This window comes from Desmodus rotundus, chromosome 2 (genome assembly GCF_022682495.2).
Source record: "Desmodus rotundus isolate HL8 chromosome 2, HLdesRot8A.1, whole genome shotgun sequence".
Taxonomy (NCBI): Eukaryota; Metazoa; Chordata; class Mammalia; order Chiroptera; family Phyllostomidae; genus Desmodus; species Desmodus rotundus.
Window position 1 is genome coordinate 141,866,964 of NC_071388.1, and position 16,766 is coordinate 141,883,729.

The window sequence follows — 16,766 nt, forward strand, 5'->3', positions numbered from 1 at the left end:
GGAGGCAATTGGGTGGAGGTGGCAATGGAGGAATATTGGGACAACTGTAATAGCATAATCAACAGAAATATATTTTTAAAATAAGATAAAATTCCAGGTTATCTGACCAATGCTGTAAAACATGGAATTTTTATCCTACTGAGAGACAGTGCTAGGGCAAGGCCCTCTTCCCACTGTATGAGGCTGTCTGACATGTCTGACATGGGGACACGTCCTAGGAGGATCTGGAGAGGTCACTGGGGAGCAGAAAGGGACCCCTGAAGCAATGTGTGAGAGCCTGTGTTCCCCAGAAAAGGGAGGGGCAGAAGGAAACGCCAGAGGCTGTGGGACTGAAATTGCAGGGCAGTGTCCTGATAGATTTCCACACCTGTGGGTAAAGAGTAAACAAAACTGTCACATAATATGGCAGGAGGAAGAGCGCAGGGAGCTTGCGCCAGCAGAGTGAAATGTTTGGACTGAGGAAAAGACCCACTTGTTTCCAGCGTGCATGGAACTTTGGGGCTAAAGATTCAAATGGAGGGTAGGCAGAGTTGCGGCCCTTCTCCTGCCTGTCACTCACGTGGTTGAGGACCGGCTGGCAGAGGCCGAGCCCAGTGAGCTGGGCTGCACCCCAGGGGAGCCTGCTCTGGCGGCCGCCTATGGGATGCTGCGACATCTTGGGTGCTCAACGGACAGTGCCAGGCTGCGACCCTTCTCTTGCTATGAGATCAGTGGCCAGAGACTTTGCCAGCCCTGGGGATGCGAGCAGCCTTGAATGCTGGGCCCCGCGGATGGATCCGCTGATGACCAGGTGCAGAGGTTGGCAGGGCCCAGGCCATAACATGGGAAGCTGCGGTGAGGCAATGGTGGCATCCGCCCCACAAGCATAACTCCAGGAAGGGAGCATGAAGCCAGAGAGATGTCCACGTAGCATCCTTGTGCCCCAGAAGGACAGATAAGGATGGAGCAGGGTTTCTAGACCCTGTCTCTGGTTCTGGGGGCAGCTGGGTTCTTTCTGTGTTTTGTGGAAGAGATTGGCCTGGAGTTAGGGGGTCTCCTGCTCCCCTAAATTGGGCAACATTTCAATAAATACCTTTTCTCTTCTCCACCAACTTTTGTTTTATGTTTGTGTTCAGCATCAGACACCCAAATATCACTCCGCTCGGTAACACTAAGGCAGCTGACAGTATTATTTGCATTTAACATGCACATATCTTTTCTTGCTTCCAGCTCTTTCAGACCTAACACGTTGCATTCTATGCACTCATTAGCAGTAACACGTTGCATTATATACAACTCTCTCAGCAGTATGATTCCTCATTTTAATAGGACACAAGTATTTTCTCTAGTATTATTAGGAAACAATGTTAATAAACTCAATCTCATAAAAAGATCAAATTAACAAGAAACAGGTTAAATTCACCTAAAATGTATCTCAAGGAATTACTTACTGAGACTTCTTATAACATGATTACCAAAACTTGTGCATTTATTAATCTAATCCAGTGGTTCTCAACCTGAAGTGATTTTTCCCCTTGCAGGGGGGAGAGATGGGGGAAGGGGGTATTTGGCAATGTCTAGAAATGTTGCTGGTTGTCATACTTGAGCATAGCTAATGGCCAGAGATGCTACCAAACATCCTTCAATGCAGAGGACTGCCAACAAAAAATTATCCGGACTAAAATGTCAATAGTGCTGAGTTAAGGAACACTGATCTAAACCACTCTTTCAATCTATGAGATTTATGACCTACCAAATTGTTCGCCAAGAGTTGATTTAACAAACTGTAATCTTATTAGTCCATATACTCCTTGAAGGCAGGGACATGCCTTTGTATCCCTTACCCTAGAGAGGTACCAGGCCTAATACTTAAATAATGTTTGCTGAGTGTGTTTTAATACTTGCCAAGAAGGTTAATTGCAAGAGAGCCACATGGGACTGAGATGACTAAATATTTGAAGTCTGTCTGGTTCAAATATATGGAGACATGGATGTCATGTCCTCAGACACGCCTACTGGGGATCTGTAGAAGTATCTGATCTTGATGTTTTGAAACAATGGAGATATCATTTGACTTGATGTATCTTATTTTTACATTCTCCTATTCCCTGGGCTCCACAACCCACAGGGATTCAATAATATGTCTATGCTGATCACTCCCAAAATCTAGACAGAATCAGAGTCTTAGGGCCAAGAAGGAATCTTAGATACCATATTCATATCTTAGCTAGCTTACCACACCCACAGCCTTAACCAGAGGAGGTTCATTTCACAATATATCTGCCATCCGTTCACAGAGCCTACTCCACCCATAGTCCTGAAACAAGGACTCACTACTTAGAAAGCCAGCCCATTGTTTTTGGCATTTCCATTTGGACAGACTTGTGAAATGATTTTCTCCTGGGGGGTCAGTCTGACCACTCAGACTAATGAAACTAGACAGTCCCACCAGCTCTTAAGTCCACTCAGACCTGCTCCTGGAAACTCCCACTAATCTTTTTTATTTTTATTTTTTGAGGTAGCTTAACTTATGGAAGTGTTATTTTTTACTTTTAATTATACTTTATTGATTATGCAATTACAGTTATCTCAATTTTACCACCTTTGCCCCCCTCCACCAGGCACCCCCACTCCATGAGGAAATCTCCACACCACTGTTCACGTCCATCAGTCATGTGTTTAAGTTCTTTGGCCCTTTTCTTATACTGTACTTTACATCCGCATGGCTATCCTAAAACTACCTACTTGTTCTTCTTAAGCCCCTCACACGTCACACCCACTCCCCCACACCTCCCTCCCATCTGGCAACCACTAAAACACTCTCCATGTCCATGAATCTGTCTCTGTTCTTCTTGTTTGCTTAGTTTCTTTTTTAGATTCAATTGTTCATAGATAAGTATTTATTGTCATTTTACTGTTCATAGTTTTGAACTTGTTTGTTTTCTTAATTAAGTCCCTTTAAAATTTCATATAATAATGGTGGGGTGATGATGAACTCCTTTAGTCTGTTCTTGTCTGGGAAGCTCTTTATCTGCCCTTCAATTCTAAATGATATCTTTGCTGGGTAGAGCAATCTTGGCTGTACATCCCTGCTTTTCATAACTTGGAATATTTCTTGCCAATGCTTTCTAGCCTGCAAAGTGTCTTTTGAGAAATCAGCGGACAGTCTTATGGGAGCTCCTGTGTAAGTAACTAACTGCTTTTCTCTTGCTGCTTTTAAGATTCTCTTTTTATCTTTAACCTTTGGCGCTTTAGTTATGATGTGTCTTGGAGTGGGCTTCTTTGCATCCATCTTGTCTGGGACTCTCAGTGCTTCCTGGACTTGCCTGTCTATTTCCTTCACCAAATTGGAGAAGTTTTCTTTCATTATTTTTTCAAATACATTTCCAATTTCTTGCTCTTTCTCTTCTCCTTCTGGAACCCCAATGATGTGAATGTTGGACCTCTTGAAGTTGTTCCAGAGGCTGCTTATACTATCCTCATTTTTTTGGATTCTCTTTTCTTCCTCTTGTTCTGATTGATTGTTTTTTGCTTCCTTATGTTCCAAATCATTTATTTGATTCTTGGCTTCATCCATTCTACTGTTGTTTCCCTGTAAATTGTTCCTTATTTTAATTAGTGTATTGTCATTTTTGACTGGATCTTTTTTATGCTGTTGAGGTCCTCACTAAGTTCCTTGAGCATCCTTATAACCAGTATTTTGAACTCTGCATCTGATAGGTTGTTTATCTCCATTTTGTTTAGTTCTTTTTCTGGAGTTTTGTTCTGTTCTTTCATTTAGGTCATGTTTCTTTGTTTCCTCATTTTGGCAGACTCCCTGTGTTTGTTTCTATGTATTAGGTAGAGCTGCTATGACTCCCTGTCATGGTAGTTTGGCCTAATATAGATGTCCTATAGGGTCCAGTGGCACAGCCTCCCCTACCATCCAAGCTGAGTACTTGAGGTGCACCTTTCATGTGGGCTGAGTATGCCCTCCCCTTGTAGTTGAGCCTTTATTGCTGTTCACAGTTCAATGGGAAGGATTTGCCAGGCCAGTTAGCTTCAAGCACTGGCTGTTACCTCTGACCAAAAATCCCCACCCTTTGTGGAGGATCAGCTGTGCAGGGGCAGGGTGGTGGTGTTCCAATGTGGTCAGTAGTTGTCCACTGTGTGTGCAGGCCCTGGGGTTTTATGGGTGGTGCAGGCCAAGGTTACCCCCTACCTAAGTTCTGCCTGGGGCCACCCTGCCTGAGCTATAAAGCAATCTGAGATGACTGCTCCTTGTGCTGGGCTGGGAGATTCCCAGGCAAAGTCAAACTGTGAATCTAAGCTGGCAGCTACTAGTGCCAGGCCTGTGCCCACCTGCCAAGAGGTACAGGAGCTGGGGGCTTACTGAGGCTGGCTGTTGCTTGATAGGATTTAGGAAGTTATGAAACATGAGCCAAGACCAGCCATTCACATGGAAAAATCACCATTACAGTTTGAGTGAGCCCGCAAATTAGGTGGGACAGAGTCTCAGGGAATCTCCCAGGCAGGGCAAACAGTGTCAGCCAAGATGAGTCTCAGATATGGCTCCCACCCGCTGGCTCTGTGGCTCTGTGGGGATAGGGTTCAGAAAATGGAAAATGGCCTCTGCCTGCCTTTCTCCCTAGGAAAAAGCTGTCCCCCAGCTCTCGCCTTGATGCCAGATACTTCAGTTCCTCCCTGTATGCCACTGGTGCCTTTCAAGCTGCTACCCCAGTGCTGGAGCTCAGAGGAAGTGAGTCTGAATAAGTCTTTATGTGGGTTCTTTAAGGGGAACTGCTTGGGACTCCAGAAGTGTCTTCTACCAACTAAATCCCTGCTGGTTTTTGCAGCCAGAAGTTATGGGGACTTATCTTCCTGGCACTGGAACCCTGACCTAGGGGGCCTGGTGTGGGGCTGTGACCCCTTGCCTCTGAGAGATCTCTCCCAAATTTTTATCCACCATACATGGGCAAGGGACCAGCAGATCCAAGACTCCACCTCTCCTACCAGTCTGGATGGATGTGGTTTCTTTAAATCCATAGTTATCAGACTTCCACTGAACTCGATTTCTGATGGTTTTGAGTGATGGTTGTTCTGTATTTCAGTTATAATTTTGATGTGGTTTGTGAGGAGGCGAGCCGTGTTTACCTATGCTGCCATTTTGACTGCAAGTCCCTCTCACTGATCTTAGCACCACTTCTGGGACCTCACAGAATCCACTGCCTTCGTAGTGTTGACCTTTCTACATTTGTGAAGACACACATGGCAAACAAGTTTTGAGAAACCACCCTGTGTTTTTCCTGTTCTTGTCTACCATTTTCCCTGTTCTTGTCCACCATTCAAATAGGTGGCAGGGTCTGTTCTCCCTTGTCTGGGAAGTAGCAGAGGAAGAGGTGGAAGCTGGGGGATGGAGATTGTAGCAGGAAATTGCCAGCTCTCCATTTCCCCTCCTGGGTTTTGTTTCCCAAAAGCCTAAATTGGCTGGAGAGATTTTACTAACTACCTCTGGAAATGAAAGTGAGGATGCTTTTAGTACAATCAAAGCTGAGAGGAAGTTCCTTTAATAGCAACAAGAGGGGAAAAGAGGAAGACACCTCCCCTCCCTCAGACAGAGAAGAGAGCTCCCTTGCAATGTTCGAGAGATGAGGGCTATGTACCTCCCTGCCTTACAAAGATCCCCTGTTCCATGAAGCTTGATACAGCAGCACATCCACCCTTAAGAATCACATGGACCTGGTGAATGGTTTTCTGAATTGGAACTCTTCCCCTCACTCCCTCAATTTCCTCACCAGTCCTACCCTTACAACTTGGGGTCTTTGTTCTGCTCTTGGTTAGGGTAAATGTGGCTGTAAGCATAGCTAAAGATCCTGCCTGCCTGGTGGAGTGGGGGGTCAAAATGTAAAATGTACTATTTCTTGCACGGCCAAGTTTGGGACCAGAGATTCATTTACACTACACAACTCTGTGTAGAGGTGGTGGGGTGGCATAGTGGGCAGAGGTTTGCTGGCGTCAGATAGATCTAGGGTTGAATCCTCGTGCACATTTGCTAATTCCTACCTCCAGCAGGTTCTTGACCAGGGATTTCCTTTCTCCTCTAGAAAGGAAGGATACTGTTATTTACTAGGGCAGTCATAGAAGTGAGTGCTCAGATGTCCCCTTGGGTGAGAGTCTGCTGTGATGAGTGTAGGCAGCAGACAGACTTGGGTTGCTGCACCCTCAGTGTCCAGCACAGCATTCAAGCTGAGGCCACGCCTCCCCAGACTGCTCCCTGTCAATGCCTGAGCACATTACTGGGATTGGAGCCTGGACATTTCTGCCCAACATGAGACTCCTTGAATGGGCAATCTTTTCTCTGGGGATCCCCATGTAAGCAACTGAGATTTTCTCTAGGTTGCATTATAGTCTGAGGCTCCTCCTACTCATTCTCCCTCCTTGCCCCACTCCTTTCACAGGGTCAGGCCTGCAGCAGGTCTGAAGGTTTCTCCCCCTGCTAGTTCTCGTTTATCTCTCACTGGTATTTTTTCCATTAAATCTGCACTTCTAATTTCATTTAGGTCTCTGCTTCCCAGAAGACGCTAACTGACATAACTATCCTTAGAAGACTGTTCTAAAAATTGAAAACAATAATGGTTCCTGGCTCTTGGTAGCTGATCAATAAAGGTTAGTGTCCTTCAACTGGGTAAGACGTTCTTCCGTATTTGCCCAGTGCTTCAATCACACAATCCATTGTATGAGGGGACTTCACTGGTAGACAATGTGAAGTCAGACTTCTTAACACGGCACTCCGGACTCCAAGCATCCAAATTATCTATCTGCAGGCAGGTAATAAGTTGTGTGTGTGTGTAGCAGGGTGGGGTTTTGAGGGGAGGAAACTGGTTTTAGAGCCAGATGAATCATAAATCTAATCCTTATTTGCTTTGACCTTAGGGGAATCATTTCACCTCTTGCCTTCAGTTGTCTCAACCATATAATGGGGACGATACTACTTACCTTACTAGGTAACTGTGAGGATTAGAGATAATCTATATGAAACATCTAGCATGGTGTCTGGCCCATTGTAAGCATCTAGTAAAAGGATGCATTATTACTCATTGCCTGTACATCCTTTCATTCATTCACTAAATACTTATTATGGGTCTACTGTGATAGGAGTTTGAGATACAACAGTAAACCAGACAGACACAGATCCTTAGGGAGCCTGACAGGTTAGGTACGACACAACACAAGTACATCTAGTTATTACAGCAGAAACACTTAGATGGTACTTACTACGTGCCAGACACTGTTCTAAGAGCTTTAGCACATATTCACGCATTGAGTCTACACAAACCCAACGCGGTAGGTACATGCTGAGGATTACATGAGTAGGGATGTAACCCCTAGCATGGACTTGAACTCAGGCAGTCTGGCTCCAGAGTCTACTTTTTAACAGCTATGCTGTATTGTCTTTGTAAACATCTGAATTGAATTTTATGCTTTCACAGAGCATAAATAATCCTTACACAAGTATAAATCTAGTGTTCAAATCAGTAGAAAAAAACAGTTATTTCCTTTAGAGAAACACAGGCAGAAATAGTAAGTCAGCTGGGCAGGTGTAGATACTGATCAGCCACTGGTGACCCACCCACATGATAGTGGCTACCCGCCCCCCCACCTCCCATCCTTTGCTTGGCTTCCAACTCAGCAGCTATTTTCTGGCGATGGCACTGGGAAAAAAAGTTGCTATAATATATTTTTTCACTTTACTTAACCCTGACCTCTTCACCTGCTCTCTCCACAGGACTCTTCTAGTTCCAATAATTCTCAACCACCAAAGGTATAGGCAATCTTTTACACCTATCAGGACTTTCAAGCAGAAAAGTCAAGGAAAGTCAAGTCAATATGTTTTCTTTTCTTTTCATAAAAGTCCCACATGACTGGATTAACTAACTTCAGTTTGTATTACACGGCAGACACCACCAGTTCCGGATGCCTGCGGATAGCCAACATGACTGAATCCATTTATTTCAAGAAATCCATTAGGTGTATGACAGCATATCATCTTCACCATCATTCTGGAATAAAAATGACAATGCTAATAGGAAAAGAAAAATACCCCCTCTCCTAACGAGTCAAGAACAATCAAGACAAAAATGATTGTACTCACTGGGGGGCATTGTGCGAGTTTGTCAGCTGCCACCAGTTGCACGTTTAAGTGTTTACTTTGGGACTTTCCTCTGGATTTAATCAACCGCTGTAAAACCTGACAGAGGAAGACATGAATCTGAGACACTGCCAATGAGCTGAAGAAAGCCAGATAAACCAAGGCCCCTTTTACAGTCTCTTTAGCACTGAATATTAATAGCGAGAAAACGCAATGTGACAAATCATATATAAACTCCGTGATGACATCATCTACTTATACTGGCTTTCATTTAGAGTGGGTTCGGTGTGTTCTCCCTATTCTCACTCCATGTGAGTTCTTGGTGAGATCTAGTCCCCCCACCCCCTACATTTTACCCAGAGATTTCAAAGACAGCCCTGCAAAAATGGGGGAACTAAACTATACCAGGTCATTTATGTCCAAATTCAGTTGTTCAGGAGTAATATTTTGGTTCACTACCTCAATGTCAGATAAATATCAGAATCAATTATATATCTGGTCCTTTTGTCACTGATAATTACTGGGGCATTCCAGTCTACTTTTACATTAATAAGATGATCTCATGATAGAAATCTAAGCAAAACATTTGTACTGGTATATCGCCACACATAAACCAGTGATACAGCTGTGTTTTGGGCACTGTTGTAACTGCATTTTGCCATACACTGCCCTTTCCCTTAGTTTGTTTGTTCGTTTTAGCTGGAACAGCACCCTCTCCCCAAAACAGCACTAGTGTATGAGGCTCTATGATACCTCAGCACATATGCCAATGAGAACCCCAGTTCTTATACTTATGAACCCTACAGTGACTGGGGCAGAGGGTGAGAGGGGTTGAAATCATTGCAGTGAAGGGTGTTTGAATCCCCTTCAGTCCCCTTCAACGAGATCTCCAGGTAGTTAAAGTAACTTCTATCCATTCTAATGATTCCCAAAAGGTCCTGGTTTGGTCAGGATTCCCAAGCTCGTCCTTCACAGAACCAGTGCCAGAATGGAAGGTCGAGGACGACAGAGGGGCTGGGGAGGCACAGCTTCTGTAGGCATTCTCCACCCATAAGAGGAGACTACTGTTCTGGTTGGAAGTTGAATTGGCATTTAAGTATTAAAATGCACTGTTGGAGCCACTGAAAAGCATTGATTATTAAGGTAGTATCTCCCAAAGGTATATACGAAGTCTGTCCAAAAAAAGTCCAGCCATTGTTAATATAATGAGAATGGTTTGGTTGACACTGATGTAACCTGGCAGCCAAGGAGAGTGGACTGGAATGCACATGTGTGAACAGTGATGACTTCACTGTACTAGTCAGTGGGGGCGGTAGACCCGATTGAATGAGTATGTGTATTGTGTGGCCATTGTATCAAAATGACTGAGCAAATAGAGCAACAAATCTGCATCAAATTTTGCATTAGACTTGAACATTGCTCTGTGAGAACTATTCAGATGACTTAGAAGGCCACGGCTATGGGAACTGACCATTGGCAGCTTCATTAGGACAACGCGCCCACTCATGCATCACGTCTCGTGCAGAGTTTTTTGGAGAAACATCAAATCACCCAGATGACTCAGCTCCCCTACAGTCCAGATTTGGTGCCCTGGACTTCTGGCTTTTCCCAAAACTGAAATCACTTTTGCTAGGGAAGAGATTTCAGATCATTGATGAGATTCAGGAAAACACCATGGCACAGCTGCTGGCGACTGGTAGAACTGTGTGAGGTCCCAAGGTGCCTACATTGAAGGGGACTGAGGTGTCACTGTCCTATGTATATACTGTTTTTTGTATCTCGAATAGTCTTCAATAAATGTCTCTATTTTTCATGGCACACGCAGGATACTTTCTGGACAGACCTCGTATTTCATATGAACTTTTTACAACATCAATAGTTTTTAAAAATTAAAGAAAACTCAAATCGAAAATGACCAGTCTGAGGCTGTCTCACTTTTATTTTTCTCTCCCCTGGTGGCATGAAGACACCTGGCAAATATCACATGTGCTTAATCACAGAATAACTATATTCCTCAAAGAACCCAACCTAACTACAAATGTAAGGGTCTATAATGTTTCCATAAGAGATTTTATTCAGTGATGTATGACTTCATATGTGATAAATCTAGATACCTTTTTTTGAACTACATTCTCTCTCAACTGGGGAGAAAATATAGATGATACAAGAATCAACATTACCCAAGAAATTTACCAAAATTAAACCCAAAGCCTCCGAAAAGCCAGAGATTACTTTTCTTCACCTCCCTCAATTTGTTGTTTCTCTTATATTCTTACAAAACTGCCTGGTTAGGGAACCACAATAGACTGAGCTTTTTGAAGGAATTTAATTTGCTATGTCAGAATTTCTAGCATCTTTACAAACTGTGGGAATTAAACGCTGTGCTCATTAGAAGGGGTCTAAACAAGACATTCTCCTTGCCCACTAGTATAAAAGCAGAGCAAAAAAAAAAAGAGTGGTTAATTCTTAAGCTAGAGATGAGCTCATTACCTTGGGAGACGAGACTTTTACATGAACGATAATCGGTGCTAAGGAAGTCTTTATAAGCTGTGCTGGGTGATTGATGGTGTCCGCGTCGAGAACAACCAGTTGCAAAGATCTTGCCAACTCAAATATTCTTTCAATTTCACTTTGTACTTCCGCTAAAAGGAGAAATAATAAATAACAAGTAATGGTTACTTTCATTAAGTAGTTCTTATATTTAAAAAATATAGTACCCCTTTCAGATGTTTGTCTACATTATAACACAGAACGTGTAAAATTTACACATTCTGATCTAACTTAAGATATCTTTTCTAAAGAGAGAAATGGGATGAATTTTGTATAAAACCAGTTGTTAGAAAATTTGAGATGGCTTTCTTGATTGCTTCTCACATTCACCCTAATATTTAGCTACTGACATAGCTATGTTATTTTTTATTGTTGCTTTGTCTCAAGAACTTTTATTTTGGCTATAGAAGCCGAAACCACATTTAGGAAAAATATTTCTACCAATGAACAACTTATATATTAATATTTTATGGGTATCATTTAAAAAAATCTCACAATTCACCTGTTTTGACTGATGTGCATGTTTTTGGAGCCTTGGTTAAACATTCTGGGTCTAATCTTATAACTAGCATACTGCTAAGTCTTTACTTAAGTATTAGGACCAGTGGACTGTTCTGAGGCCTAATTAACTTCAGTTTTATTTGAAATAAAACTAAGACCAATTATATTAAAATGTTGTAATGTATCTAGATGCAAATCTATTCGGTGGCTGTGATAGCCAAGATATTTGAATCTATGAGTGAATCCGGTCAAACAAAAAATCTAGTTATTGTCAATGTCTAAAGCAATCCAGCTACTTTTAAAAGCAAAACAGATTATCCATAAAACCTAATATGGCTTTCTGAAATATAAAAAAAGGTTTAAATATATATATATAACAAATCACCTGACTTACTGGGTCATGTTCAAAGTTGGAATGAAACAATTTTCAGAGAGATGATCTTGGTTTGCTTTTTACTTTTTATTTTCAGCTACCGGTATGAACTAACAATGTAATCTTATCCAAATTACAAGGAGTAGCCAAAGTTACCTAATTTAAATTACTTCAAAGACGGCCTAGGAAAAGGCAGTGTTGCTCAAATATCCTCCCTGGAAAGGGCATGTACCAGAATCCCATGGTTTGTTTTGCTTTCCAGTTAAACTCAAGTTCACGTCCCCTTCCTTCGATAATCAAATGTATTGACAGAGTATGTGGGAGCATGAATGCTCAAAACTATCACGTAACTTTATTTTCTGGGGCTTTGCCTAATAGTATAAACCTCTTATTTTCCACAAAATCATTGTATTAGAAGGATGAATTTAAAGAGTCAATATATATACTGTTTACATATTATCTAATACCAATGGACTGAAAGATTTCATGTTGCTTTGAAAGGTGACTAGCTTTGAGGATGGCAATGTAAAAAATTTGGACAATCAGGCTTACTTGAAAAATTTTTTAAAATTACATTCTATATTTGTTAGTAATAATAGCACACTAGTTTTTTTCTCATGTCAGAAACAGTTTTAAAAAAGGATTTTTCTTATGAGAGAAGTTTAAAAAATAAATTATAAAAAATTTATTAGTAAATTTCAGCCTCAGGCTGTTGGGGTATGTTCTCCATTTATTGTTTTTAATCAGCTGCCAGTGGTTTAATGTAACTCCTGGCCTGGACCAAGCTACAACAAGTCTATATTGCTTTAAGCTTCAAATCCAAACACAATATTTTCTGAAGTAGCAAAAAGACAGTGACAAACCAGACTGCTCTGGTATAAAGAATCTTTGAGGCACTGTGAGTCTCCAGGTAAGTAACTCAGAAATCCTGGGCCTTATTTCCTCTGCACCAGCAAGGAGAAAAGTGTGGATTTTGACAGGCGCTGAGGGCAGGCACACCTCCTGCTTAACCAGCACAAAATTTGTGGGCAATGGGCATTCTGGCATGAACAGAGAGGTACTTGGGCAGAGCTAGCCAGGAGGCTGCAGAGAGCCACACTATATGCTGGATTCGGTCCAATATCTGGATAATATGTACACCTAAAGCAGTAAATAAATTGTATGTGTGAGGAAGAGAAAGGCATGTTTATCTACATAGCTAATTTTCTTAAAGCAAAACTTTAACCAAACCCAACAACCTTGACTCCTCAGGCTGATTTCTCAGAAGGCTTCCAATGGAAGTGTCATTGTGATTTTTGTTCAGATAAATGGAGCTCTGAGAAGTCATGGAGGATGGTGCTGGAGGAATGTGAACAAACACTTCCAAACTTGACCATGACTGATCTGGGCCCATCTCTCTCCAGCTTTTCTACCACCTGTGATCTTTTTTCCATCCCAATGCTTTAACTACTTCAACGGCTCCCTATGCTCAAAGCAACATTTCCCCAAGTGAGTGCCCTGGAAGAATATTCCCCTAAGATATCCTATGGGAAGAAGGAGGTTTTTTGTAAGAGAAATATTGCATATTATAATAGTTTCTTTTGGAATTTCAAACACGCATTACCCTTTGTATCTGTTACAGCTATAAGAGGTGTTCCAATGAGGAAACTTGCCCATTGTTTAATCCACAATTTCCAAATCTATTTGACCATAGAAAACATTTTGGGTGTAACAACTGCTCAGTATCTTTTAAAATTAACATTTCATGGGCTCTGTTTAGGAGATCTCTTTAGCGAGGCAGATAGAGCCCTAATCTACTGGCCTCAATCTACTTTTTTTTCAGTCTTCTGTCACCCTCAAACATGTCATCACTCCCATTTTCTAGGTGTGCTCTGTGCAAAACTAGTTGTTTCTCAACCACACAATGTTTTCTATGTATATATGCTGATGCCTTTGCACATTCTTGTCTGCCTTGAAGAACCAGCTCAAATATAACTTCCAGGATGTCTTCTCAGACACTTCTTACTTCCTGTCTTTCTTTCTTTATACACTTAGCTCTTTGCTCATAATTCCCTTTTCAAACAGTGTGGTAACCACCTGTTTTTTCTTTCTGTTTGCTTATGGGTAAGATACTTTGTCTTAGCCACGTTCGGACTTCCCAAGTCTGGCATAACACATGGAATGTAACAAGTGTTTGATAAACATTTGATGAAGGAATCTGCAAATGTGCGTGAACGAGCAGGCAAATGGACAGAAGTGGCTCACACAGTGATTATTAGGATAGATTGCCATTCCATTAACTCCAACTTGTGGTATGTGAGTTTTCAGAGTAAAGGGAAAAAGCAGTGAAGTGACATCTACCTTGTTTCTTCCTCAATATTTACACTAACTCCACCCCACCCACTCCACTGACTCTGACAACAGGTGACTAGATTATGCCAATGACTTCAAAGAATATTCATGAAACCCTTGGCTGGTGCATATGGTTAGAGTCAAGCAACCTAGCTTATGCTTTTAAGGGTCCGTTAGCGTCTTGTGATCTATCAGAGGAAGGCAAAGGCACTGTGAGGAGAGGAGAGGAAAAGATAGGAGAGTAGAGACCAGATGCTTATTTGAGAAATCTTTCATCTAATTTGGCATCCTTGTCACCCAGGATATTTGATTTTAGTCAGTTACCTAATCTGATTTGGCAGCAGCAGCTCTGCTATCATCACCTCCTGAAGGTGAATATATTGTGCCTTTAAAAGTGTTTCATTCTGTATGTGGAAGGTTCTAAATACAGGACCAAAAACCCCACTGATGCCTGGGATCCTGCCCCGACAAGCTCTGACACCTATTTCATTTGGTAAGTTTAGCATTCTTTCACAAAGCATCCATCAAACATTCACCAATCAATTGCCATGTGCCAATTCCCTGCCAGGGATATAGAACGGATACTTTGTAGCCTATTTCCAACCTGCTCAATTTTTGGCACAGTCTTCAATGAATTCTTGACGACGTGTTTAAACTCATTTCAGTAGTTGAAAAAAAAAAAAAAGGAATGGCACAGAAGAACCCTATCTGCCCATGAGGAAGATGGCAGTCAAACAAGTTGCCTTTAGAATGTGAATGCAAAGGAGACTCCCAGAAAGTTGTGAGTGGACTGCACTGCTCTTGGCAGTCGTAGAAAGGAGCCTTTTGATATGAAGGCTGTGATTCACCAGCAGCATGGACTTGCTTCTGCGGATGGTGAATCCAGCCTCCAGTCCTGCTCATATAGGGCTTGATAGAGCTAACCCTATCCAGCGTTTTCTTCTTCTGCATCATGGGAAATTTCAAGATGTTTTCTAACTGGTGTTCTAGGAAAGACATGTTTAAACAACCTGCATGTTATTAATGGTGGTTACTATTTCCACTTAAGATGTGACTCTTCTGGGTACTACCAGTTAGCAGCAGAAGCAACACTAAGAACCCCAAGATCTAGCTTTCTTCTAAAGACCCGAGAGGGCCGAACATCTCATTTCCTTTCATGCCAGCTGTGACTCAGGTATGACAGACATCATTAACCACATGGAGAAGCTGGGGCAAAGTGGAGATGAGTGGCTTCACATGGTTAGGCAATGACAGGCTGGAGATCCCACTGAAGATTCTTCCCACCAGACTACTAATTAGCTAATTGACTAGAGCTGAGATAGAAGAGGCTCTGGCTCCCGTAGGACTCTGCTCTCTTCTTTTCCATGGACAGCATTCTCTTCTGGTAACCAGCGCTTCCCCATTCAGAATGGGGAGCAAACTGGAAAAGCCACCCCAAATGCAACACATGTCATATCAGTCTGAAAGCATAGCTTGAAGAAGTACCACTTTTGAACATCTTACCTAGGCTGGACCGAGTGTTCGAACGTTCAATGATTGCTCTCTTGCTGGGATTATTTAGGACAGACCTCTTAGCAAGAGAAATGTCAGCTGTCACTCTCGTTATTGATATCCTATGAATAGGAACACAGAACAAAACACACCAGTAAAAATGGTTTAGGGGTCTTCAAGTGAGTTATAACCACCATATTTAATAACCACTTTACATACTATAGTGCCACCACAGAATAATAAACATTGACCATGATTATTTTAAATAGGCTTTGGCCAGTACTAAAACACAAGCAGAGCAGAATAGAGGTAGGTTTTGGCTATTTAACAAAAAAATCACTGCTGCAGAATTGCAGCTCTCCCTCCACTGTTGTGTGCCTTGCTGGATTGTCATTAATGCACACCATACCAGGAGGGAATGAAAACATGTGAGTAAACCATGCCCTTTCTAGGAAGCAGCAATTCACTTTCCCTACAATTCACAGTTGAGTTGCTCTTAAACGAGACCTTCAAAAACTACAGATGCCCTGGCACATTAATGCTGCTGGTCAAAGGGGGAAACCCTCTTTATTTTGATCATCAAAGACAATTAACCAGTCGGTAGCTATGTTGCATTCCTGGTGCTCAACAGTTAATTTATAATACATGAAGCATGTCTCCACCAGTTCAAAGGAAGGTTTTATTTCTAAGAATATGAAAAATATGATTTCTTTTTTTCAGGCACAAGATTCTTCAGCATATTTGCATGTGACTTTGAATATGGATGGTGGGCAGTCATAAGAAGGCAGTGTGAGGTTTGTGCCAGGATGTTTTAAGTTAGAAAGTCTCTTGCCATCATCAAAGAGAATAAAGCAAAGGCATGCAAATGAACACAGTTCTCCCAACACCGAGTGCAGTGCCTGACTCACAGGGCCACAGTGAGGATTAAAGGCACTGCAAATGAGTGGTGAGAGGGGTCTACTTGCCTATGATTATCAAATGAGAATCTCCAGAACTTCAATTTTAAAATTCTTCATTTAACCCAGGATTGTGCCCAATGTCAGACTATTATCTGCCTGTAGAATGCAAAGAACAACTCTCTAAGCCATTTACTGCCACCCCGGGCCAACTTGGCAGAGTTCCAAAAAGGAGGCAAGGGGGGTAGCCCTCCCTTCTCTTCATACTCAGTTGGTGCGTCCATTGTCCCTCATTTGCACACTCCTTCGGGATTTGGAGCAGGGAAGAGGTGTAGTTATTAATAATCATTAAGTCGCAAGTCACCTCACACCTGTTTTGGGACAACATTATCAGCACTCTCAGGAGATGGTTCACCTGGCCTCAGGGACCAGAAGCCTTGGGGAGAATTAAAACTATTTCATTTAACAAATCATTGAAAATTGGTTCTTTAAAGTAACAGACTGTGCAAAAATTCTG

General features: G+C 42.0%; 1 protein-coding gene across 4 annotated transcripts in view; it reads right to left on the minus strand.

Annotated features, from left to right (window-relative positions):
- CACNB4 (calcium voltage-gated channel auxiliary subunit beta 4) overlaps positions 1 to 16,766 on the minus strand; it is a 466,152-nt gene that overhangs the window by 18,722 nt on the left and 430,664 nt on the right. For all 4 annotated transcript variants that reach the window (XM_053918676.1, XM_053918674.1, XM_053918675.1 and 1 more), the window contains 3 exons: positions 15,366 to 15,475; positions 10,598 to 10,749; positions 8,111 to 8,206 (listed from right to left, as the gene is read on the minus strand). In XM_053918676.1, the coding sequence (XP_053774651.1) occupies positions 8,111 to 8,206; positions 10,598 to 10,749; positions 15,366 to 15,475 (358 nt within the window). The remainder of the gene's footprint in view (positions 1 to 8,110; positions 8,207 to 10,597; positions 10,750 to 15,365; positions 15,476 to 16,766) is intronic.